We start from the raw sequence: 25,061 nt of genomic DNA, 5'->3' as shown, positions 1-25,061 counted from the left end.
TCTCTCGTCTATCTTTCTGTCAAATAAATACGTAAAATATTTTTTAAAAATTGCTACAAGGGGATGCCTGGGTAGCTCAAGTCGGTTAAACATCCAACTCTTGGTTTCTGCTCAGGTCATGATCTCAGAGTCCTGGGACCAAGCTCTTGTCAGGCTCTGCACTCAGCAGGGAATCTGCTTGGGAATTTCTCTCCCTCTCCATCTGCCCATCTCCCCACACTCTCACACACTCTCTCTAAAATAAATAAGTCTTTTAAAATATTGTTATATATGAACATATACAATTTTATATAAATGCATAAATATGATCATATAATGTATATATATTTTTTCTTGTAGAAGGCATCAAATATTGAGAGAACTTTATTTCTAAAGGATAAATCAGACACAACTTTCACTTACCCAAATATGCATAATCCATCATTAATATAAAATGTACTCAGGGTGCCTGGCTGGCCCAGTTGGTAGAATGTGCAACTCTTGATCTCAGGGTTGTAAGTTTGAGCCCCTCATTGAATGTAGAGATTACTTAAAACTAAAATAAAAAAATGTTAATGCACATTATTGGAAGAAACCTGGGTGGCTCAGTCAGTTAAACATCTGCCTTTGGCTCAGGTCATGATCTCAGGGTCTGGGGATTGAGCCCAGCATTGGCTCTACCATCAACAGGGAGTCTGCTTAAGTTTCTCTCTCCCTCGCTCTCTCTCTTTCTCTCTCTGTCTCCTTCTGCCCCCACTTTCTCTCAAATAAATAAAATAAATCTTAAAAAAATAAGACAGCAGTCATATAGGGTTTGGGCCCACCGTAACACCTCATTTTAATTAATTACTTATTTAAAAACCCTTGTCTAAGTACAGTCACATTCTGAGACACTAGAGGTTAGAACTTCAACATATGAACTTGGGCAGGAGCACAATTAAACCTATTACAAAATATATACACACAAATCAGAATGGTCAAAAATGTGATTAAAAAATTTCTTTCTCAGGGATGCTAGAGTGGCTCACTTGGTTAAGCATCCAACTCTTGGTTTTGGCTCAGGTCATGATCTCAGGGCCGTGAAATCAAGCCCCATGTTAGGCTCCCAGCTCAGTGCGGAGTCTATTTCAGTTTTTCCCTTTCATCTCTCTCTGCCCTCCCCCCCACACACACACAAAAATAAATAAATCTTTCCAAAAAATTCAATCTCACTACAGGAAAATGCAAAATAGAATACCCGTGCTATAATACTTTATACCTATCAGACTGGCAGAGTTATAAGACAGCTATTACCAGTGGGCTTTTAAGTATGAGGGTATTCTTATTTAATGCTACTGCATAACTAGTACAGTATTTTGAAACCAATGTGATTGAAACCATTAAAACTAAAAATAATGCCATTTGGAGTTCTGGTTCTGGTTAAGATGAAATAAGCACATGTTACCCTGTCTATCCCACTGAATGACAACAAATCTGTAACAGAATGCATGAAGCAGCTGAGAACTCTGAAAAGTAGTTGGCAGCGGGTAAATTGGGGAAGGAAACCAGAAGATTTAAAAGCCTGCCTATTAAAGTGAAGACATGAAACCAAATATGACATGATTATCTGCATAGAAAACCTCAAGAACTCTACAAAAAAACTCCTAAAACTAGTGAGTTTAGCTTCATTGCAGAATGTGAGGTCAACATACCAAAGTCAGCCATATTTCTATATACCAACAGCAAACTATTGGAAACATAAATGACAAAAATACCATTTACAATAGCTCAAATAGGCACAAATCTGAAATGTACAAAATCCATACACTGAAAATTGCCAGACATTGATGTAAGAAAATTTAAAAAACATACAATGTCGGAAGACTTACAATATTCCCAGATTGGAAGACTCAGTAAAGATGTCAGCCCTCCCCAAATAGATCTAAGGATTTAATGAAATTCTTAGTAAAATCTAAGTAAGATTTCTTATTTGATAGAGAAAAGCATATCATAAGATTTATATGGAAAGGCAAAGAAACTAGTTTCTTTTTTCAAAACTAGTTTGAAAAAGAAAAATTAAAATCATATTACCTGATTTCCAGACTTACTATAAAGCTGCAGCAGTCAAGATAGCATTGTATTGACAAAAATCAATGACATAGAATAGTGTAGAAATACACCCACATATACATGGCCGTTGACCTTTGGCAAAGACAAAAACAATGCAATGGAGAAAGGGTAGTCTTTTCAACGAATAGTTCTAGAACAATTGGTCAACCATATACAAAAATATGAACCTTGACATAAACCTCATAGTTAAACATTAACTCAAAATGGATCATAGATCTAAATGTGTAGTGTAGAACCATGACCTAGAGTTAGAAGACGACTTCTGATAAATGACATAAAAATCAAAATCCAGGGGCGCCGGGGTGGCACAGTGGGTTCACTGTCTGCCTTCGGCTCAGGTCATGATCCCAGGGTCCTGGAATGGAGCCCCACATCATGCTCTCTGTTTAGGGTGGGGGAACCTGCTTCTCCCTCTCCGACTGCTGCTCCCCCTGCTTGTGCTCTCCACTCTCTGTCAAATAAATAAAATCTTTAAAAAAAATCTGTAGAAGGGAAATATTGATAAATTGAATTTCATCAAAATAAAAAACTTGGCTCTACAAAAGATACTGTTAAAGAGAATGAAGAGACAAGCTACAGATCAGTGGAAACTATTTGCAAATCACATATCAGAATGGTCATGGTCAGCAGTAAAAAAAAAAAAAAAACCCAAAAAAAGAAACTTAAAAATGGGCAAAAGATTTGAAGAGACACATCACCAAAGAAGATATCTGGAATGTAAATAAGTACCTGAAAGAATACTCAGCATCATTAGATATTAAGGAAATGCATATTAAAGCCTGAGTGCGGGCAGCCCGGGCAGCCCGGGTGGCTCAGCGGTTTAGTGCCTGCCATTGGCTCAGGGCGTGATCCTGGAGTCCCGGGATCGAGTCCCACGTGGGGCTCCCTGCATGGAGCCTGCTTCTCCCTCTGCCTCTCTCTCTCTCTCTCTCTTTGTCTCTCTCTCTCTCTCTGGGTCTCTCACGAATAAATACATAAAATCTTAAAAAATAAAAAAATAAAACCCGAGTGAGGGGGCGCCTGGGTGGCTCAGCATTTAAGTGTCTGACTCTTAATCTCCGCTGTGTCTCAATTTCAGGGTCATGAGTTCATGCCCTATATTGGGCTCCATGCTTGGCATGGAGACTACTTTAAAAAGCCTCAGTGAGGGAACCCTGGGTGGCGCAGCGGTTTGGCGCCTGCCTTTGGCCCAGGGCGCGATCCTGGAGACCCGGGATCGAATCCCACATCGGGTTCCGGTGCATGGAGCCTGCTTCTCCCTCTGCCTGTGTCTCTGCCTCTCTCTCTCTCTCTCTGTGACTATCATAAATAAATTAAAAAAAAATTAAAAAGCCTCAGTGAGAGGCTAATTTAATAGTTGAAATAAAACATACAATATTAAATATGCTAGCAAGAGTCCAGAGCAACAGGAGCCTTCACACTGCTGGTGGGAATGTGCAGTAGTATAGTCACTCTGGGAGACGGTCTGGCAGTTTCTTATGAAGTCAAACATCGGGGCACCCGGTGGCTCAGTGGGTTAAGCATCTGCCTTCGGCTCAGGTCATGATCCCAGAGTCTTGCGATTGAGCCCCGCATCGAGCTCCCTGCTCTGAGGGGAGCCTGCTTCTCCCTCTCCCTCTGCCTGCCACTCCCCCTGCTTGTGCTCAAGCTCTCTCTCTCCTTCTCTCTGTCAAATAATTAAATAAAATCTTTACAAAAATAAAATGAAACATGTACTTAGCCTATAGTCCAGCAGTACACCTCCTGGATATTTTCCCTAGAAAAATGAAAACTTAGATTCACACAAAAACCTGCCCATGAATATTTCTAGAAGTCCTATACATAATTGCTAAAACTTGGAGAACTTGAGCCTTGGGTCAGGGGTGCCCCAGAAGCACTGCCCCTGTGGGCATGCAGCCCACCCTTAGAGCAGGGCCAGGAAAGAGAGCCATTTCCAGCTAGAAGTTTGTGCCCTTTGACCAACATCTACCCATTTCCCGCATCCCCCACCCCGGCCACCACCCATTCTACTCTGGTTCTATGAGTTCAGCGTTTTTCGATTCCACTTACAGTATTTGGCTTTCTCTGATTTATTTCACTGATGGTCACATCTCCCTGATGGTTAATGCAGAGCACCTTTTCACGTACCTGTTGACTAATTGTATGTCTTTGGAAAAATTTCTATTCAGTTCCTCTGCCCATTTTATAAATCAGATTTGTCTGATATGCAATTATATGAGTTCTCTATATATCTTGGATATTAACCCCTTATCAGATAAATGATTAGCAAATTTTTTCTCCTATTCCTTAGGTTGCTTTTTCATGGTGTTTATTGGTTTTTTTTTTTAGTTGTGAGAAGCTTTTTAGTTTGATATAACTCTACTTATTAATTTTTCTTTTGTTGCTTTTGCTTTTCGTGTAATATCCAAAAAAATCACTGCCAAAACCAATGTCAAAGAGCTTTTTCCCTATGTTTTCTAGGAACTTTACAGTTTCAGGTCTTTTGTTTAAGTCTTTAATCCATTTCAAGTTAATTTCTGTGTGTGGTGTAATGTAAGGGTTCAATTTCATTCCTCTCCATGTGGTTATCCAGTTTTCCCAACACCATTTATTGAAGATACTACCGTTTCCTCATGGAGTATTCTTAACATTTTTTTTAAGATTTTATTTAGGAGCCTGGGATCATGACCTGAGCCAAAGGCAGAGCTTAACTGACTGAGCCACCCAGGTGCCCACCTCATTGAGTACTCTTAACTACATTGTCAAATATTAGTTGACCATATAGTTAAGGATCCACTTCTGGGCTCTTGATTCTGCTTCATTAGTCTATAGGCCTCTTTTTATGGCAGGACTGTATTGCTTTAATTACTACAGCTTTGTAACATAGCTTGAAATCATGAAATGTGATGCCTCCAACTTTGTTCTTTTTCAAGATTGCTTTGGCTATTCAGGGTCTTTTGTGGTTCCCTATGAATAGACATATTTCCCATCAGCATTTACCAATAGCTCATTCTGTTTTGCTACCTGTTTGAAATGCTGCCTTTATGGTGTATTAAATTCCCATTTATATCTGTGTCTCTTTCTGGACTCTATATTCTGACTGATATATTCATCTAAACCTGCATATTATCACACCTTTAATTACAATAGATTTATAATATCTTTTAATGCTTTTTAAGGCAAGAAATTTTGACTCTCGATTAGTTGTACTAAGCTAGAGTCTGAGCATTGCTTAGCTGATTTCTGGACCACCACCCTGCAGAATAGACAAATGGTTATTGAATTGGTGGATGGATAGATGTATAGAAGAGGCTTTCAGAAACAATTCCCTTTATAAAGTCCGTGTTACTTTTGTTTAGCTTTTTATTTAGAAATGATTTCAAACTTAACAGAAATTCGACTAAAATAGTATAGAGAACTCCCATATACTCTTTCCCCAGATTCATTAATTTTTAATATTTTTCTATATTTGCTTTATCATTCTCTTTTTTCTCTATAGAGTTACTTTTATTTTTTAATAATAAATTTATTTTTTATTCGTGTTCAATTTGCCAACATACAGAATAACACCCAGTGCTCATCCCGTCAAGTGCCCCCCTCAGTGCCCGTCACCCATTCACCCCCACCCCCGCCCTCCTCCCCTTCCACCACCCCTAGTTCGTTTCCCAGAGTTAGGAGTCTTTATGTTCTGTCTCCCTTTCTGATATTTCCCACACATTTCTTCTCCTTTCCCTTATATTCCCTTTCACTATTATTTATATTCCCCAAATGAAAGTTGTCTTTTTATCTGTTAATACTTCATTGCGTGTTTCCTATGAATACAGATATTCTCTTACATAACCAAATGGAGTTATAAAATTCAGAAAGTTTAACATTGATATAATACATTTATCTAATTGGCAGCCAGTATTCCAATTGTGTAAATCAATACCATGCTACTAAAGAGTAGGATTTCCTCCCTCTTCATGAAGGGTCAAGTTCTATGATTCTTCTTGGTTTGGGACTGGGACCTAGCTGATCAAGTATTAACAACCTACTTTTTTGGAAAGTATAATGCAATATCTCTTCTTGGGAATAAGGTAATGGACATAACATATAATTATTTATGATCATATCTTAACAACCTCAAATAATAAATCTGGATACAGCTAAAACATCTTGTTCTCCTTTTTTTTTTTTTTTTTTTTTCTTCAGGCATCAATGGCTATGTTTTTGACAACTTGCAGCTGTCAGTTTGTTTGCATGAGGTGGCGTACTGGTACATTCTAAGTGTTGGAGCACAAACTGACTTCCTGTCTGTCTTCTTCTCTGGATATACCTTCAAACACAAAATGGTCTATGAAGACACACTTACCCTCTTCCCATTCTCAGGAGAAACTGTCTTCATGTCCATGGAAAACCCAGGTTAGTTCTTTATATTATTCTTTATTTTAAGATTTTATGTATTTATTTGAGAGAGAGAGAGAACAGGAGAGAGTGGCAGAGGGTGACAGGGAGGGAGTCCTCGGCACACTCTGCGCTGAGTAAGGAGCACACCATTGGGTTCAATCTCATGACCCTAATAGCAGGGCCTGAGCTGAAAATAAGAGTTGAACACCCAACCAGCTGAGACACTCAGGTAACGTAGTTATTTATATGTATGATCTTCTCTCACTAACAGCTGTGATCACTTCAGTAGCCATGTATATGCTCATGTGTGGGCAAATACTAAATGGTTCAAGTGGTCTTAGTTATTGCAAGGCATTTTAATGATGGCAGCACATCAAATATTTAATTTAAAGTCTTTCCTCTAAAAAGTGCCTTTACTTACCATTGGTCAAAATGGTAAGTGTGTTTATTAAACTATAGTGGTGAATAAACATTTACAGATGCAATTAACATGTGGAGCTAAATATGATTCTGGGCGCTTTGTGAACTTTGGTACTGTTGAATAAGTACCACCTAGAAGCCTTTGCGAGCACATTGTCACCTCTCAGGCCACTGGGAAGCCTTCAGGTTGGATGTGGCTGGCAAACTGAGGACAGAGCCCTTGTTTATCTTACTCATCAGTGTATCCCTAAAGTTTATAGTTCCTGTGTATACTAGCTTCTTAATATTTTTTAAATTAATGAATCTAATATGTACAAAAGATAATGAGACAGTATGTATAACATGATTGTAATTGTCTAAACCAAAGAGAGAAAGTGCCTGTATGTGTATGTTTGTGTGTATAAGCAGAAAAAATAATATTTTAAATATCAGTATTTTGAGAGGCTTTTAAGTTATTTTGGTGACCACTTAAATTCTAAAGACAAATTAAAACTCTGCTTTATGTGCCTTGAGGGAAAAAATTTTAATATAATTTCACTAATGACAAAGCTGAAGCTAAAGCCGCTAGAGAAGATTTCCTGTGTCCAACATGGTAAAGTCTGATGCCTTTTGTTCATTTTATTGATGTAAAATTCACCATTTTAACCATTTATAAGTGTACAGTTCGCTTGCTTCCAGTACATTCACAGTGTTGTGCAACTATTACTATTGTGTAATTGCAAAATATTTCTATCACCCCACAGAGACCCTTTACCAGTAAGCACTCAGGTACCCATTTCCCCCAACACCTCCACTTGTCTACTTTCTGTGTCTATGCATTTGCCGCTTCTGAATATTTCATGCCTTCAGGATTCATCCATTTTGTGGCAGGTCTCAGTCCATCATTCTTCACTTCACACTCTGCTTTAACCACACATCACCACAAAAAAAGAAATGATAATTATGAAAAGTGACACAAGGGCTAGCTAATGCTATGGTGCTGATCATGTTGTAATATATTAAGGTATCAAATCAACATGTTGTACACCTAAACCTAAACAATCATCTCTGTCAATTATATCTTTTTAAAAGATTTTTTATTTATTTGAGAGAGAGAGAGAGCACACAAGGGGAGGGAAGGGGCAGAGGGAGAAGGAGAAACAGACTCCCCACTGAGCAGGGAGCCTGACATGGAACTTGAGCCCAGGACCCCAAGACCCTAGTTGAAGGCAGATGCTTAACAGACTGAGCCACCCAGGTGCCCCAGGTCAATTATATCTTAATAAAAAAGGAAACTAGTCAGGACATTTATCACCTGTTTTGATCAATAAAGTTTTATTAGATAACATACACACAAAGGAATAGAAATTTTTTGTTTATTGACCACGTATTTTGCAACCTTGCTATAAGTTCAGTAGTAAGATCTAGCAATTATTTTAGATTCCTATAAGATTTTCTATGTAGGCAATTAAACTGTCTGCAAATTTTGACAATTTTAGTTTTTCTTTTCCAATCCCTATACCTTTTATTTCTGTTTTTGTGCCTTACTTTTGAATAAAACTATTAATAGCAGAGGGGAAAAAACACACCACACATTACAGGCTTCAGTGAATCATATTCTTATTATCACCGGGTTTGAAATATTTTCTAATTTCCATTGTAATTTCTTCTTTTACCCACAGATATTTAAAAGTCTTTTATTAAATTTCTACACATATGGGTATTTTCTAATTATCCCTCTGTTGCTGATTTCTCATTTTTACTTCACTGTGGTCACATAACCTATTCAATATGGTTTTATTGGTTTAAAATTTGTTGAGCGTTGCTGTGTGCCCAGCATATGGTTTGCTTTAGCTCATGACCCAATTGCACTTCAAATGAATATGCTTTCTGAAGTTGTGGTGGACTGTGACATATTTGTCATGTATGTTGAGTTTTGCTCTATTATGTTGTTAAAGTCCTCGTAGGTTTACTTATGTTTTGTCTGCTTCTTACAGTTACTGAGAGAACAGTATCAAAACCTTTAACTATGATTGTTCCGTTTCTGTTCTCTTTAATAACTGTGTCAAAATAAGTGAGGCAACATAAAATCACGCCATTAATTATTGACGATTGTTATATACTCTTATGAAATTAGCCATTTTATCATGAAATATCCTTTTATTATGAAATATCCTACTTTGTCTGAAGTAGTACTTCTTGCCCTTAACACCTGCTTTGTCTCAGATGTATTGCCTGAACAATATTAATTTTGGTTAATGTTTGTGCAACATATATTTTTCCATTCTTAACACTTTACACCTGTGTCCTTATATTGATAGTATATCCCTTCAACATTTTTTGTAGTGCAAGTCTGCTAGTTCCATCCCTCCTCACTCTAGAGCAGCTTGATGCTACCGGGGAATCCCCTCTGAGGGATTTCTTCTCATGAGGAAAGGAAACGAGAGGACTCTAGCAACTCTAATCACCACCTAAAGACCTCCACAGTCTTCACAGATACTGAAGCCAGCTCGCAGAGCTGCTCAGAGTTTAAGCTGCATCTTCTCCCCAGGGACATGCTGCTAGCCCTGCTCCCTGGGACCTGGGCCTGCCACCATGGCACCTGCCATCCTCAAAGGCTTCAGTCACTACTGTTGCCCAGCTCCTCAGGGCCTGAGGCACCACCACAGTACCCCGTCATCCCTGGGGCCCATCCTGCTGTTGTAGCCTGCCACCAGTACTCACCACCCACCAGGGCCTAGGCAATGTGGCATGCCCCAGAGACCAGGGGTAATCTATGCATACCTGAGTTTTGCACAATGACACCATCACAGCATATGTGCCCATGCCCCAAGACCCAGGAAGTATGGTAGTTTCATGCACGCCTGAGCCTAGGACCCTGACTGCACTGCCACTCTGAGTGTCTACACCTTGAAAACTAACACAATCACTACTACATGCACCCCTCTGCCCCAGAAACCAGCACCGTCACCAAGGCTTGTATACCCACATGCCAGACTCAGCACCAAGAAAGATCCCCCAGCTAGAACATTCCCCTGTGGGTGAAAAGGAGAACAAGAGGACCCCAGCAGCCTCCACCACCTAAGAGTCCAACAACTCTCACCACCACTGCTACTAGACACGGCACTGGCCACTAAGGATCCCCTTCCATTCTTCACTAACATTGACCTCAGCTGACAGAGCGGCATAGAAATTATGCTACTGTGCCCTCCCTGTCACTGGAGCTGCCGAACCCCACCCAGACAGCACGCTTAGAGCCACCCACAGGTGAAACTCATTCCAAGTCCGTCCATAAAGACTAGAAGAGGTGATTGCTTCCTCAAATGTGCAGGCATCAGTGCAGGGCCACAAGAAACACACACACACAGACACACACACACACACACACACACACACACACACAGAAGAAAATCTGATGCCACCAGGGGAACACAGTAACTTTCCAATAACTGACCCTAAAGAAATGGAAGTCTACAGATTGCCTGTAAAGGAGCTCAAACTTATTATTTTAAGGAAGCTCAGCAAGATACAAGAGAACACAAACAGATAATTCAACAAAATTGGGAAAATAATACATTATTAACAAATAAGTTCAAAAAAGAAAAATCATTCAAAAAATTCTGGAGCTAAAGAATACAATGAATGAAATGGGGGGCGGAATGCATCAGATTTAAACAGAGGAAAGAAAAAAAAAATAAATAAACAGAGGAAAGAATCTGTGAACTCAATAACAAGTCTTTTGAAATTACCCAGTCTGAGAAAAAAAGAACAAAGAAAGCAGAACTCAAGGGATACCACTGAATTTTTCCCAAAAAGACATACAAATGGCCAGTAGGTACATGATAAGGTCTTCAGCATCACTAATCATCAGGAAAATGTAAATCAAAACCACAATGAGGTTTCCCTCACATCTGTTAGGGTGGCTGTTATCAAAGACTAGAGATAACAAACGCTGGTGCAGATGTGGAAAAGAGGGAACCCTCATGCTTTGTTGACGGGAATGTAAACTGGTGCGACCAGTCTGGAAAACATATGAGGTTCCTCACAAATTAAAAGTAGAACTGAAATATGATCCAGCAATACCACTTCTGAGGATGTAGCCAAAAGAAATGAAATAATGATTTCAAAAAGATATGTGCACCCCCGTGGCTGTTGTAGCATCATGCACTATAGCCAAGATATGGGAATAACCTGAGTGTCTACTGATGGGTGAGTGGATAAAGAACAGGTGATATATATGTATACGTATTACGTGCTAGCCATGGGTGCCTAAGAGCTCTCGTCCACTGGAGCCTGAGGTGCGCTCCGATCTACCTGGGATCAGCTGGGCTCTGTCTCTCTGGGTTACTTTAATGGAAACTAATTCCAAGATGTCTAACAGCTTACAAAAATAATGAGGTCACTGAAAGTCCTGGTGATATCACTGAGGCAGGAGACTGGTCTATATATGTGTAGTGCTGACCAAGTCTGAAACTTGGGTGGGCATCTGATTCCTTTTTTAAAAAATTTTTTATTTATTCATGAGAGACACAGAGAAAGAGAGAGAGAGAGGCAGAGACCCAGGCAGAGGGAGAAGCAGGCTCCCTGCGGGGAGCCCGATGCGGGACTCAATCCCAGGACCCCGGGACCATGACCTGAGCTGAAGGCAGATGCTCAGCCACTGAGCCACCCAGGCGCCCGGGGAATCTTATTCCTGTGGCAGAAGTTTGAGGAGGGGATGGGCAGCTAGTGTCTCCAAGGGAATTATAATTCTTTAAATTTTCTTTGCAACTGTAACTATATCTTTCTTATTTTAAATTTTGTACATGTAGAATTTCTTTCTTTTACTTGGTTATTTTATTGTTTTTCATCAGAGTCAACTCTTTTTTAAGCTCTTGGATTGTGATTTAATCATTATGTTTTTTTGTTTTGTTTTGTTTTAAGCTTTTATTTATTTATTCATGAGACACACACACAGAGAGAGGGGCAGAGATACAGGCAGAGGGAGGAGCAGGCTCCATTCAAGGAGCCCAACGTGGGACTCGATCCCGGGTCTCCAGGATCACGCCCTGGGCCGAAGGTGGTGCTAAACCGCTGAGCCACAATCATTATGTTTTAAATTAACTTTTACTTCTTGTTACAAAATTTCAGCTAATACAGATATAACCACAGTCCTCCTTGATCTCTATTGCCAATCCCAGGCCCTTCTCAGAGTTTGGTATATGTCATTTCAAACCTGTCTGTGGAGTTTCATTTTCTCTTTTCTCAATTACTGTCCTCCTTAGAAAAAAGAAGGAACTGGTTGTGTCCAAGTTATAACAGTAGAATTTTAAGAGTCAAAAACCTTATTTAAATTATTCATTTCAGCTCTGATCCTGGTCTACTCTGACCCCGTATCAGTTTTCTTTTCCTTCAAATTTTTATTTGAATTCTAGTTAGTTAGCATATAGGGAGGGTAACATTGGGTTCAGGAGTAGAATTCAGTGACTCATCACTTACGTACATCACCGGTGCTCATCATAACAAGCGCCCCCCGTAATCCCCATCACCCATCCAGCCCCCAGCCCCCACCCACCTCCCTCCATCAGCCCTCGGTCGCTCTGTAGAGTTCAGAGTCTCTTCTGGTTTGTCTCCATCTCTCTCTCTTTCCCCCTCCCCTATGTTCATCTGTTTTGTTTCTTAAACTCCACTGAAGTCACATGGTATTTCTCTTTCTCTGACTGAAATATTTCGCTTAGCATGACACCCTCTAGCTCCACCCATGTTGTTGCAAGTGGCAAGCTCTCATTCTTCCTGATGCCTGAGTAACATTCCATTGTGTATAGACCACATCCTCTTTATCCCTTTGTCAGTCAGTGGACATGTGGGCTCTTTCCATAGTTTGGCTACTGTGGATAATGCTGCTATGGACATTGGGGTGCATGTACCCCTTCAAATGTGTATTTTCGTATCCTTTGACCTAAATAGTTTTATGCCATCAAAAATATGCTTTAAATGTCATGAAATTAGGCTCTAAATCCACAAACTTATGATATACTTATGTCTCTATTTTTAGTGAAATCACATCATTAGGACTATGTAAATGTTCATCATGAAATCAAATAGGATTTCATTTCTTATTTTATTACTTGTTTAACAGAAACTTCTAAATGTTTTACTGTTTATATTGTAATATTTTCCATTTAGTTATTCTCTTTTCAAGAGCTTTATTATACAACATATATTCTTTTTTACACAGAAACTGATCTCCTGGACCCATGCATCTTCCTCCCTTCTGGGCTGGTTCTTTCTAGGACTGACTGAGTATCAGTTATTAACTTGGGACTTTTGTTCATCCTCCTTCAGGATAGGTGCCTCTTTCCTGGATCTCCTGTCATTCTATTTTTTTAAATATACAATATACTCCTTTGTTTTGGTAGAAAACGCACTCCCATCACTTCTTGAGAGTGGCTCCTTTAGAGGTAGAATTTCTAAATCCTTGTATGTAGAAAATGTGTTCTAATTTCCCACTTGATTGATTATCGGGCTGCACATAGAGTGCAATGTGCATTAATTTGACCATAAAAACCTTTTCTGTGGGCATCCCATTATCTTAGAGGTCTCTATGGAAATATATTTTGGGGAAAGTTTTCCCTTTGAGGGAAAGCTGGATTTAGCTAAGATTTTGCTTGCAAATGTCATGCAAGATGAAGAGGCTATTAAGGTACCTGATGGGTAGCTTGGTAAAGGTGTATTTTTTTTTACTTATGTTTATGCATCTACTTTACCGCTATGAAGTTCCTTCACTTGAACAATCCTGTCCATAGTAAGAATTAATATTGCTAGCACTGTAGTGGAATTCTATGTGTATCCTAAACCTGAGTCCTTCTGCCTTGTGATTTCTTTCCTTTTTTTTTTTTTTTTTTTTCCTTGTGATTTCTTATCCTGCAAATCAGTGACAGTGGAAGCTAGTCATTGTGTTATGTGATTTGAATACTTTATATGACAGGGCAGATGCATTGGCTTCATTTACATATGAGAAAACAGGAACTCAGAGAGCTCAGTTGACTTGCTCAAAATCACACAGCTGGTAAATGGCAGAGCTAGGATCTGAACCCAGGCAATCCCACTCTAAGAACGTGTGCCATTATGTTGTATAGCACTAATAGCTAGCCTACATGAAGTTTCAAGAATTAAGTCATTATCAGGACACCTGGGTGGCTCAGTGGTTGAGCGCCTGCCTTTGGCTCAGGGCGTGATCCCAGATTCCCAGGTTCGGGTCCCACATCGGGCTCCTTGCTTGGAGCCTGCTTCTCCCTCTGCCTGTGTCTCTGCCCCCCCCTCTCTCTCTGTCTCATGAATAGATAAATAAAATATTTTTTAAAAAAGAATTAAGTCATTATCATCATCTATGAGTTCTGTGTGAGGGTGCCTGGGTGGCTCAGTTAAGCATCCTACTCTTAGTTTCGGCTCAGGTCATGATCTCTGGGTGGTAAGTTCAAGCCCCATGCTGGGCCCTGTGCTCTGTGCCAAGTCTGCTTGAGATTCTTTCCCCTCCTCCCTCTCCCTCTGCTCCTCCCCCAGCTCACATGCACCCACGCTCTCTGTCTCTCTCTAAAATAAAAAGATGAAGCCTTTAAAAAAGAAAAAAAGATTTCTGTGGGACTATTAAGACTCTCCACTATTGGGGGTGCCTGAGTGAATCAGTCGGTTAAACGTCTGCCTTCGGTTCAGGTCATGGTCTCAGGGTCCTGAGATCGAATCCTATATGGGTCTCGCTGCTCAAAGGGGAGTCTGCTTCTCCCTCTCCCTCTGCCCCGGCCCCTCACTCATGCTCTCTCCCTCTCTCAAATAAATAGGAGCTTCGAAAAAAAAGACTCTCCACTATTATATATGTTAATTACATTTCTCCATTTTTATCCCAGTATCTATTCATTTTTAACCACAGACCTTTCTTATGATTAGAGACAGACATACCACAATAGCAGCAATGCGATAAACACTTTCACTACCCTTCTTGGACTGTTTAGGTGCCAGGAATTTCACCTGATGACCTGTAGTACAATGGTACCAAGTAGTATTTTTTCATTATCTGGGAATAGAGGAGAAGAACTACTAATACAGTACTTGCTTGGGACCAGGGTTGTGAGTAACCAGAATTTTATTTTTCCTCACCTCTAGGTCTGTGGGTTCTGGGGTGCCACAACTCAGACTTTCGAAACAGAGGCATGACAGCCTTACTGAAGGTTTCTAGTTGTAACAGGAACATTGATGATTATTATGAGGACACATACGAAGATATTCCAACTTCCCTGCTGAATGAAAACAATGTCATTAAACCTAGAAGCTTCTCCCAGAATTCAAGGCACCCTAGCACTAATGAAAAGCAATTCAAAGCCACCACAACTCCAGAAAATGACATAGAGAAGATTGACCTTCAATCTGGAGAAAGAACACAGCTGCTTAAAGCACAAAGTGTCTCCTCTAGTGATTTATTGATGCTGTTGGGACAGAATCCTACTCCACGTGGACTGTTCTTATCTGATCTCCGAGAGGCCACAGATATTGCTGATGACCATTCACGTGGAGCAATAGAAAGAAACAAGGGCCCACCTGAAGTGGCAAGTCTCAGACCAGAGCTCCGTCACAGTGAGGACAGAGAATTTACTCCTGAACCAGAACTGCAGTTAAGATTAAATGAGAATTTGGGGACAAATACAACAGTAGAGTTGAAGAAACTTGATTTAAAAATTTCTAGTTCATCAGACAGTCTAATGACTTCACCAACAATTCCATCAGATAAGTTGGCAGCAGCTACTGAAAAGACAGGTTCCTTAGGGCCCCCAAATATGTCAGTTCATTTTAACAGTCATTTAGGTACCATTGTATTTGGCAATAATTCATCCCACCTTATTCAGTCTGGTGAACCTTTGGAATTGAGTGAAGAAGATAATGATTCCAAGTTGTTAGAAGCACCTTTAATGAATATTCAAGAAAGTTCACTGAGAGAAAATGTATTATCAATGGAGAGTAATAGGTTATTTAAAGAAGAAAGAATTCGTGGACCTGCTTCATTAATCAAAGATAATGCTTTATTCAAAGTTAATATCTCTTCGGTAAAGACAAACAGGGCACCAGTTAACTTAACCACTAATAGAAAGACTCGTGTTGCTATCCCAACATTATTAATTGAGAATAGTACCTCAGTCTGGCAAGATAGTATGTTAGAAAGGAATACTGAGTTTAAAGAAGTAACTTCTTTGATTCATAATGAAACGTTTATGGACAGAAATACTACAGCTATGGGGCTAAATCATGTGTCAAATAAAACTACTTTATCAAAAAATGTGGAAATGGCCCACCAAAAAAAAGAAGGCCCTGTGCCACTACGTGCAGAAAATCCAGATCTATCATCCTCCAAGATACCGTTCTTGCCAGATTGGATAAAGACCCATGGCAAGAACTCCCTAAGCTCTGAGCAAAGGTCCAGTCCAAAACAATTAACATCTTTAGGATCAGAAAAATCCGTGAAAGATCAGAATTTTTTGTCAGAGGAGAAGGTGGTAGTAGGAGAGGATGAATTTACGAAGGACACAGAACTCCAAGAGATTTTTCCAAACAACAAGAGCATATTTTTTACTAACTTGGCTAATGTCCAAGAAAATGATACGTACAATCAAGAAAAAAAATCTCCGGAAGAGATAGAAAGAAAGGAAAAATTAACCCAGGAGAATGTGGCTTTGCCTCAGGCACATACTGTGATTGGCACTAAGAGCTTTCTGAAGAACCTTTTCTTACTAAGCACTAAGCAAAATGTAGCAGGTTTAGAAGAGCGGCCATATACTCCAATACTTCAAGACACCAGGTCATTAAATGATTCACCACATAGTGAAGGGATTCATATGGCCAATTTCTCAAAAATAAGGGAAGAAGCAAACTTGGAAGGCTTGGGAAATCAAACAAACCAAATGGTAGAGAGGTTTCCAAGCACTACGAGGATGTCTTCTAATGCAAGTCAGCATGTTATCACTCAACGTGGTAAGCGGACTTTGAAACAACCCAGACTCTCACCAGGAGAAAAAAAGTTTGAAAAGAAGGTAATTGCAAATGACACTTCAACCCAGTGGTCCAAAAACATGGACTGTTTGACCCAGGGAACCCTCACACAGATAGAGTATAATGAGAAAGAAAAAAGGGCCATTACTCAGTCCCCCCTATCAGATTGTTCTATGAGGAATCATGTCACCATTCAAATGAATGACTCTGCATTACCCGTTGCAAAGGAATCAGCATCTCCATCAGTTAGACATACAGATCTGACCAAGATCCCATCCCAACACAACTCTTCTCATCTTCCAGCATCAGCCTGTAATTATACCTTTAGAGAGAGGACTTCTGGAGTTCAAGAAGACAGTCATTTCTTACAAGAAGCCAAAAGAAATAACCTCTCTTTAGCCTTTGTAGCCTTAGGAATGACTGAAGGGCAAGGAAAGTTCAGCTCCCTGGGGAAAAGTGCCACAAACCAACCCATGTACAAGAAACTTGAAAACACTGTTCTCTTGCAACCAGGCTTGTCTGAAACATCTGACAAAGTTGAATTACTTTCTCAAGTTCATGTTGATCAAGAAGACTCTTTCCCTACAAAAACTAGCAATGATTCTCCTGGCCACCTGGATCTCATGGGAAAGATCTTCCTTCAGAAAACACAGGGACCTGTTAAAATGAATAAAACAAATAGCCCTGGAAAATTGCCCTTTGTGAAATGGGCAACAGAAAGCTCTGAAAAGATTCCCTCCAAGCTGCTGGGTGTCCTTGCTTGGGATAACCACTATGATACCCAGATACCAAGTGAAGAGTGGAAATCCCAAAAGAAGTCACAGAAGAACACAGCTTTTAAAAGGAAGGACACCATTTTGCCCCTGGGCCCTTGTGAAAATAATGATTCAACAGCAGCAATAAATGAAGGACAAGATAATCCCCAAAGAGAAGCTATGTGGGCAAAGCAAGGAGAGACTGGAAGGTTGTGCTCTCAAAACCCACCAGTCTCAAAACACCATCAAAGGGAAATAACCCTTACTACTCTTCAGCCAGAGGAAGACAAATTTGAGTATGATGACACCTTCTCAATTGAAATGAAGAGAGAAGATTTTGACATCTATGGCGACTATGAAAATCAGGGCCTCCGCAGCTTTCAAAAGAAAACACGACACTATTTCATTGCTGCAGTGGAGCGTCTCTGGGATTATGGGATGAGTAGATCTCCCCATATACTAAGAAACAGGTATGGGTGCATTGATTATTCCTCTGCCTTCAGGTGCTGAAACAATAGAAGAGACACCGCTAATCTGTAGGAATGTGACTCCAAAGATTGATGATAAAGGAAAGAAGAACCCTTAGATCCAGGTAGCAAAATCTAGATGAAGCCAAGGAGTAAATAGGAGGTTAGATGATGACACCAACAATGAGAGTTAGAGGATGATCAATCTGGAAGGCATGAAACTCTTACTCTAGAGAGATGGAGGAGAAGAGGGGTTTACAAAAGGTAACTGAATCAGGGATAGCATCAATGGGGAGCAGGAAGAAAGTCAACCTCACCCATCAACCTCATGAGCCACAGGAGTAGTCTTAGTCTTGCGAAAAGGTTCTGAGAGAGGCAGGAGGGAGAAGTGAAGCGTGTGGTACAGAGGTTGAGAATGCAGGGAAAGTTGTTTTCCATAGTACTAGGGATCCAGGGAGCAAAGTGGGAGGATTTGGTTGTTAGGGGAGCAGAGGGAGGTTGGGCACAGAAGAGAAGGCATAGAGAAATTTGGAAGATATACTTAAGGAGAGTCAGTGTCAGTCAACAGATATCTATTGAGCACCTGCTATATGCCAGACACTTTTGCAGACACTGGGGTGCAATAAAGTAGAAGCTTATTTGCTATTGGGGAGAGCAAGCGATAAGTTAGTAGAAAAATAAATAGAATCTTGATGGTGCTATTCAGGAGATAGAATCAAATAATGTGACAGAGAGTAACTGGGGGTGTTACTTTAGCTGTGGTGGTCAGAGAAATCCTCTTTGTGGAATTGAGACCTAAAAGATAATAAAAGGACAGCTGCTGGAGCTCTGAGAGATGTTTCCTGGCAGAGGGAATAAGAAATGCAAAGGCCCTACAAATGGAACAAATCCTCTCTCTCTCTCTCTCTCTCTCTCTCTCTCTCTCTCTCTCTGTGTGTGTGTGTGTGTGTGACTATCGTAAATAAATTAAAAATTTTTTAAAAAGTAAAGAAAATTTGGGATCCCTGGGTGGCGCAGCGGTTTAGCACCTGCCTTTGGCCCAGGGCGCGATCCTGGAGACCCGGGATCGAATCCCACATCGGGCTCCCGGTGCATGGAGCCTGCTTCTCCCTCTGCCTGGGTCTCTGCCTCTCTCTCTCTCTCTCTGTGTGTGTGTGACTATAATAAATAAATAAAAATTTTTTAAAAAAAGGAAAGGAACAAATCTGAGGAACAGAAAAAGGACCAGTATGACTGGAGTACAGTGAAAACTGGGGGGAGGGGCTTATAGGAGATGAGGTAGTCAAGATGAGCAGTGGTCAGATAACAGAGATCCTAGAGGAAGACTAGGTGCCCTCTTCATTACTTGTCACTTTCTGACCTCGCTTTCTACCTCAAATGGATCCTTATTGCTGCATAATAACTATATAGAGTATTTCCCTAGTCTACGGACTTTCCTGCTGTCCTGGACCCCTATTTTACATTTTCTACTTTTCCTTAAATCTCCAACCCCTTTTACCCATTCCCCAACAGCCCTTCTCATTCAAAGCTAATGCTTGTGCAGTGAACCTCCAGACTTGCAACACATTGACATCTGTGACCGTATACTGTCTTTATGCTTATGACAAATAGACTATGCTCTTAAGGCCAACCTCTCCAGTTTCGTAGTCAACCATCTCCAACTTTGCATTACAGTCATTTTCATCTTATCCTATTCTCAATTCATAATCAAATACTGGTCTATTTCTTGAAATTAAAACCAAATGGATTCTTTGATGGATTAGATGTGGTGAGAGAAAAAGATAAGTTAAGAATAACTTCAGTGTTTAGAGTCTGAGTAACTAAAGAGAAGGAATGGTCATTGACTGCCATGCAAAAGGCTGGACAAACACCAGTTTTGGGGAAGGGACAGAGATTAAGAGACTAATTATGTACGTGGTGAGATAGGGAGTTTATATATGAATCTCAGGTTCAAGGAAGATAACTGAAATGGAGATATACAACTGGATTTTATCTGCATAAGAGTAGACCATCATGAGACTAACTGTAAACAGAAAAGAGGAGAGTTTGAACAACTAATACCCAACACTCTAACATTTAAAGGTCAGGGAGGGGCACCTGGGTGACTCAGTCAGTTAAGCTGCTGCCTTCGGCTCAGGTCATGATCCTAGGGTCCTGGGATCAAACTCCACATCGGGCTCCCTGCTTAGCAGGGAGTCTGCTTCTCCCTCTCCCTCTGCCCCTCCACCTGCTTGTGCATGCTCTCTCTCTCTTTCTCTCTTTCTCTCTCTCTCTCTCTCTCTCTCTCTCTCTCTCTCTCATAAATAAATCAATAAATCAATCAATCAATAAATAAATAAAATCTTTTAAAAAATAAAGGTCAGGGAAATGAAGAACTAGCGAAGTTGACAGAGAAAGATTGGCAGTGAGGTTAGTACAAAAATAAAGGAAACTTGGTATCAGAGAGACCAGGCGAAAACACACATCAAGGATGGAGTAATCAACTATCAGATACTACTGAGAGTTCAGCTAAGACAGGGACTGAGAATTAGTAATGTAAAGATCAACAGTGACCTTGAAAATGTTTTTATGGAATAATGAAGATAAAAAGACTTTTGGGAGTGGCTTACAGAAGGAATAAATGGAAAAGAATCCAGCTACTTCTCTCTGCCTCAGTGGCTACCATTCTGGTCTAAACCATCCTCAACTCACCTAAATTATTGGAATATCATCTTAACTAGACTTCCAGCTTCCAGCCTGGCCCTTATATAGTCTTTTCCCAACATAGCAGCTAAAGTAAATTTTCAAATTGTAGTTCTGATTATTGTTCTCTGCTCCAAATCTCCCAGTAGATTTCCTTCTCACCTTTAGTAAATTCCAAAGTCCTCACCATGGCCTTCAAGTTTCTGAGATATGCCCCTCTGAAACCTCTCTGATCTCATCTCTTACCATTGTTTCCTGCTCACTCTGTTCCAGCCACACTGGCCTCATTGCTCTTCCTCAAATGCAACTAATATATACCTTTCTCTAAGCCTTTGTACTTTGTGTTCTCTGCTTGGAATTCTCATCCTGTGATATCCTAATATTCATTGTCTCACTGCCTCCAGGTTGCTGCTCAAGTTTTATCAGTGAGACTTTCCCTGAACACTCTATATACATATAGTTCCTACCGTACTTTTTAAATGCACTTACTAGCACCTGAAATAGTATACATTTACTTGTCTATTGTCTATGTTCCCCAACTAGAAAGTAAGTTCATTGAGAACACAAATTTTGAAGGTTTTATTCAATGGTATATCCCCAGAACCTTAAACAGTGCCTGGCATGTGATAGATGCTCAAATATTTGTTGAATGAATTAGCAAATGATGGACGTAAGGAGGCAAGAGAAGATCTTTTTATGTATGTCTGAACTCCAGAGAGTACCAACTAAATGGTAACACAGGTTCCATGGGCAAGAGTAGAAGCAGGGAGAACTGCTAAGAGGATGTCATAGTCATCTAGGTAAGAGAAGACAGAGTATATAGACCAAAATAGTGGTGGTAAAAACCAAAAGAAAAGGAAAGATGCCAAGTGTGATTTGAAGATAAGCAGACAGGACTTGTTGTTAGATTGAGTAGGTGGGGGAATAGGGAGAAAGAAGTCAAAGAAGATTTTTAGGTGTTTTCCTAAGCAACTAAGTGGATGATGGTGACATTTAATGACATGTGGAAGGCTTGAGGTAGAAGAGATTTATTTGACAAAACCCTCAAGGGTTTGTTTTGAACATATGTAGTTTAAGATTCTCACTAGACCTCCAGCTGAGATGTTGAATAGGCAGTTGGATATATGAGTCTGGAGTCCAAGGAAGAGATCTATGCTAATGATGAATAAATTTGGGAGTTGTAAGCATATTGATAGCACTCAAGTAAGACTTGTTGGTATTATCAAGAGAATAAAAGTGGATGTAAACCATAGAGGGAATTATGCTGAGTGAAATAAGTCAATCGGAGAAGGACAATCATCATATGGTTTCACTCATACGGGGAATATAAGAAATAGTGCAAAGGGTTATAAGGGAAAGGAAGGGAACTGAGTAGGAAAAATTAGAGAGGGAGACAAACCATAAGAGACTCCTAACTCTGGGAAACACACAAAGGGTTGTGGAAGGGGAGGGTGGAATGGGGTGACTGGGTGACAGGCAATGAAGAGGGCACTTATGGGATGAACACTGGGTGTTATGCTATATGTTGGCAAATTGAATTTAAAGTAAAAAAAAGGTATTTAAAAAATGCCCATTTAAACTGGTTTTCCAAAGGTCTCAGGGTAACAGTAAATCAGTTTACTCACTTCATTGACATGCATTTTCTATTCTTGATCATAATTTATGTAAGTCTTGGGTTGGCAGTGTCTGCAGACATCTGGCCAAAGAAAACATAAAACCTCTCAACATCCTAGGCCTCAACTTATTTTCACAAATATTTCAGATATAATGTCCAGAACACAAAGATACAGGGTAAAAAACAAAATGGAAAAAAGTAAAGAAGCCATGGAGGCAAAAAAGAGCCAAAACAAACTCACAGACTTAAGATCTAGGAGTCACATATAGTCATTAAAACACTTATGCTTCGTGTAGTAAAAATTGGTGAACTAGTAGGTAAGTAAAATTAAATAGTATGGAATGCAGAGATTTTTTTAAAATATTTTATTTATTGGGCAGCCTGGGTGGCTCAGCAGTTTAGTGCCACCTTTGGCCCACGGTGTGATCCTGGGGACATGGGATCGAGTCCCACATCAGGCTCCCTGCATGGAGCCTGCTTCTCCCTCTGTCTGTGTCTCTGCCTGTGTCTCTGCCTGTGTGTGTGTGTGTGTGTGTGTGTGTGTGTGTGTGTGTGTCTCACGGCTAAATAAATAAAATCTAAATAAAAAGATTTTATTTATTTATTTGAGAGAGAGAGTACAATCAGGGGAAGGGGCAGAGGGAGAGGGAGAACAGACATGGGGCTCTATCCCAGGACTCCAGGATCACCACCTGAGCTGAAGGCAGACCCTTAACACACTGAGCTACCCAGGTGCTCCCTTGCAGATATTTTTTAATGGAAAATAGAAAAGAGATGATAAAAAAAAACGATAGCCAGCTGTATTTTCCAAAGATGGATGTGCCAATATATTCTGTCCTGTATGCCCTTGTACAATATGACCTTGCTATTCTCCCATTCAAGAGGTAAAGCCTGATCCCCCTCCTCTTGATCTGGCTTGGCATTAGGACTCATTTGTGGTCAATAGAATATAACAGAAATTTGTGACCTATAGACGTGCTGGAAGGGATGCTGGTTCAGAAAATACCATGTAGTATACATCTAGCTCTCCTCGGATGCTCTCTCTGGAAGAAGCCAGCCACTATGTCAGAAATCTGGTTATCCTGGGTGCTGTCATGCTGGAAAGGTCACACATACAGGCCTTCTGGTCAAGAGTCTCAGTAGAGTCTAGCTTTCCATTGTTCTCCACCATGGCATGAGGCATATGAGTAAAGCCATATTGGACCTTCCAGATAAGCCGAGATGCCAGCTGAATACCACTGAGTGACTACATTTGACACCATGAGGAGCAAAACTATCACCGAGCCTAACACTGCTGGAATTCTGACTTAACAGAATTGACAAGTATAATCAAATGGTTGATGTTTTTAAGCCACTAAATTTTGAGGTAGTTTGTCATACAGCAACAACCAACCAGAGGAGACTTAAAGGATAGAGTGTGAAGGATTTACTTATTTTTAATTGAAAGCTCAGAAGGCAAGAGTGATTAGAAGAGAAGCAGTATTTGAAGGTGTAATGGCTGAGTATTTTCCAAAATTAAAAAATGTCATCAATGCAAAGATTCAAGAAGCTCAACAAATCCCAAACAGGATGAATAAAAAATTCAACACCTAGGCATGTTTCATCAAAGTAAAACTTCAGAAGATCCAAAAGTCTTTTTTAAAAAAAGATTTTATTGGGCAGCCTGGGTGGCTCAGCGGTTTAGTGCTACCTTTGGCTCAGGCATGATGCTGGAGACCTGGGATCGAGTCCCATGTCAGGCTCCCTGCATGGAGCCTGCTTCTCCCTCTGCCTGTGTCTCTGCCTCTCTCTCTCTCTGTGTGTCTCTCATGAATGAATGAATTAAAAGTCTTTTTTAAAAAATAAATATATAATAAAAATATTTTATTTACTTATTCATGAGAGACACATATACAGAGAGAGGCAGAGACATAGGCCGAGGGAGAGCAGGCTCCCTGCAGGTAGTCCGATGCAGGACTCGATCCTGGGACTATGACCTGAGCCATGGCAGATGGCCAACCACTGAGCCGTCTAGGTGCCCCCCCAAATTCAAAAGTCTTAAAAGCAGCCAAAGAAAAAAGACAGCATACATTCAAAGGAGATACAGAAAGGTGACTTTTCAATAGTACTAATTAAACATAGAAAATGGGAATAGGGGATCCCTGGGTGGCTCAGCGGTTTGGTGCCTGCCTTTGGCCCAGGGCGCGATCCTGGAGTCCCGGGATTGAGTCCCACGTCGGGCTCCCGGCATGGAGTCTGCTCCTCTCTCCTCCTGTGTCTCTGCCTCTCTCTCTCTCTCTCTCTCTCTCTCTCTCTCTATGTCTATCATAAATAAATAAATAAATCTTTTTTAAAAAAAGAAAAGAAAGTGGGAATAATATCTAGAAGGCATTGAATTATAATAACTGCACAATAAAAATACCCATAAAAAATATGATTCAAAAATCAAGGCAAAATAAAACATTTTCAGACAAACAGAAACAGGAATCTCACCACTAGCAAAAACCCACTAAAAATAGTCTAATGATGTATTTGAGAAAACAGGAAAGTGATCATGAAAGAGATGAAAGGCAAGAAGGACTAACAAAGTAAAGAAAGGGTCAATATATGGATAAATATAAATATTGTTGGTATAAACTGTGTTAAAATGTTTTATGAGCTCTAAGATATAAGATATAATCGCTTTTTTCACAA

General features: G+C 40.1%; 1 protein-coding gene across 3 annotated transcripts in view; it reads left to right on the top strand.

Annotated features, from left to right (window-relative positions):
- Positions 1–25,061, top strand: part of F8 (coagulation factor VIII) — a 149,042-nt gene that overhangs the window by 72,365 nt on the left and 51,616 nt on the right. For all 3 annotated transcript variants that reach the window (XM_041740695.1, XM_041740696.1, XM_041740694.1), the window contains 2 exons: positions 6,262–6,471; positions 14,995–18,094. In XM_041740695.1, coding sequence (XP_041596629.1) covers positions 6,262–6,471; positions 14,995–18,094 — 3,310 coding nt within the window. The remainder of the gene's footprint in view (positions 1–6,261; positions 6,472–14,994; positions 18,095–25,061) is intronic.

The sequence above is a fragment of the Vulpes lagopus genome, chromosome X (assembly GCF_018345385.1).
Source record: "Vulpes lagopus strain Blue_001 chromosome X, ASM1834538v1, whole genome shotgun sequence".
Classification (NCBI taxonomy): domain Eukaryota; kingdom Metazoa; phylum Chordata; class Mammalia; order Carnivora; family Canidae; genus Vulpes; species Vulpes lagopus.
The sequence above is the reverse complement of the archived record's forward strand: the minus strand, read 5'-3'. Positions and strand labels throughout refer to the sequence as shown.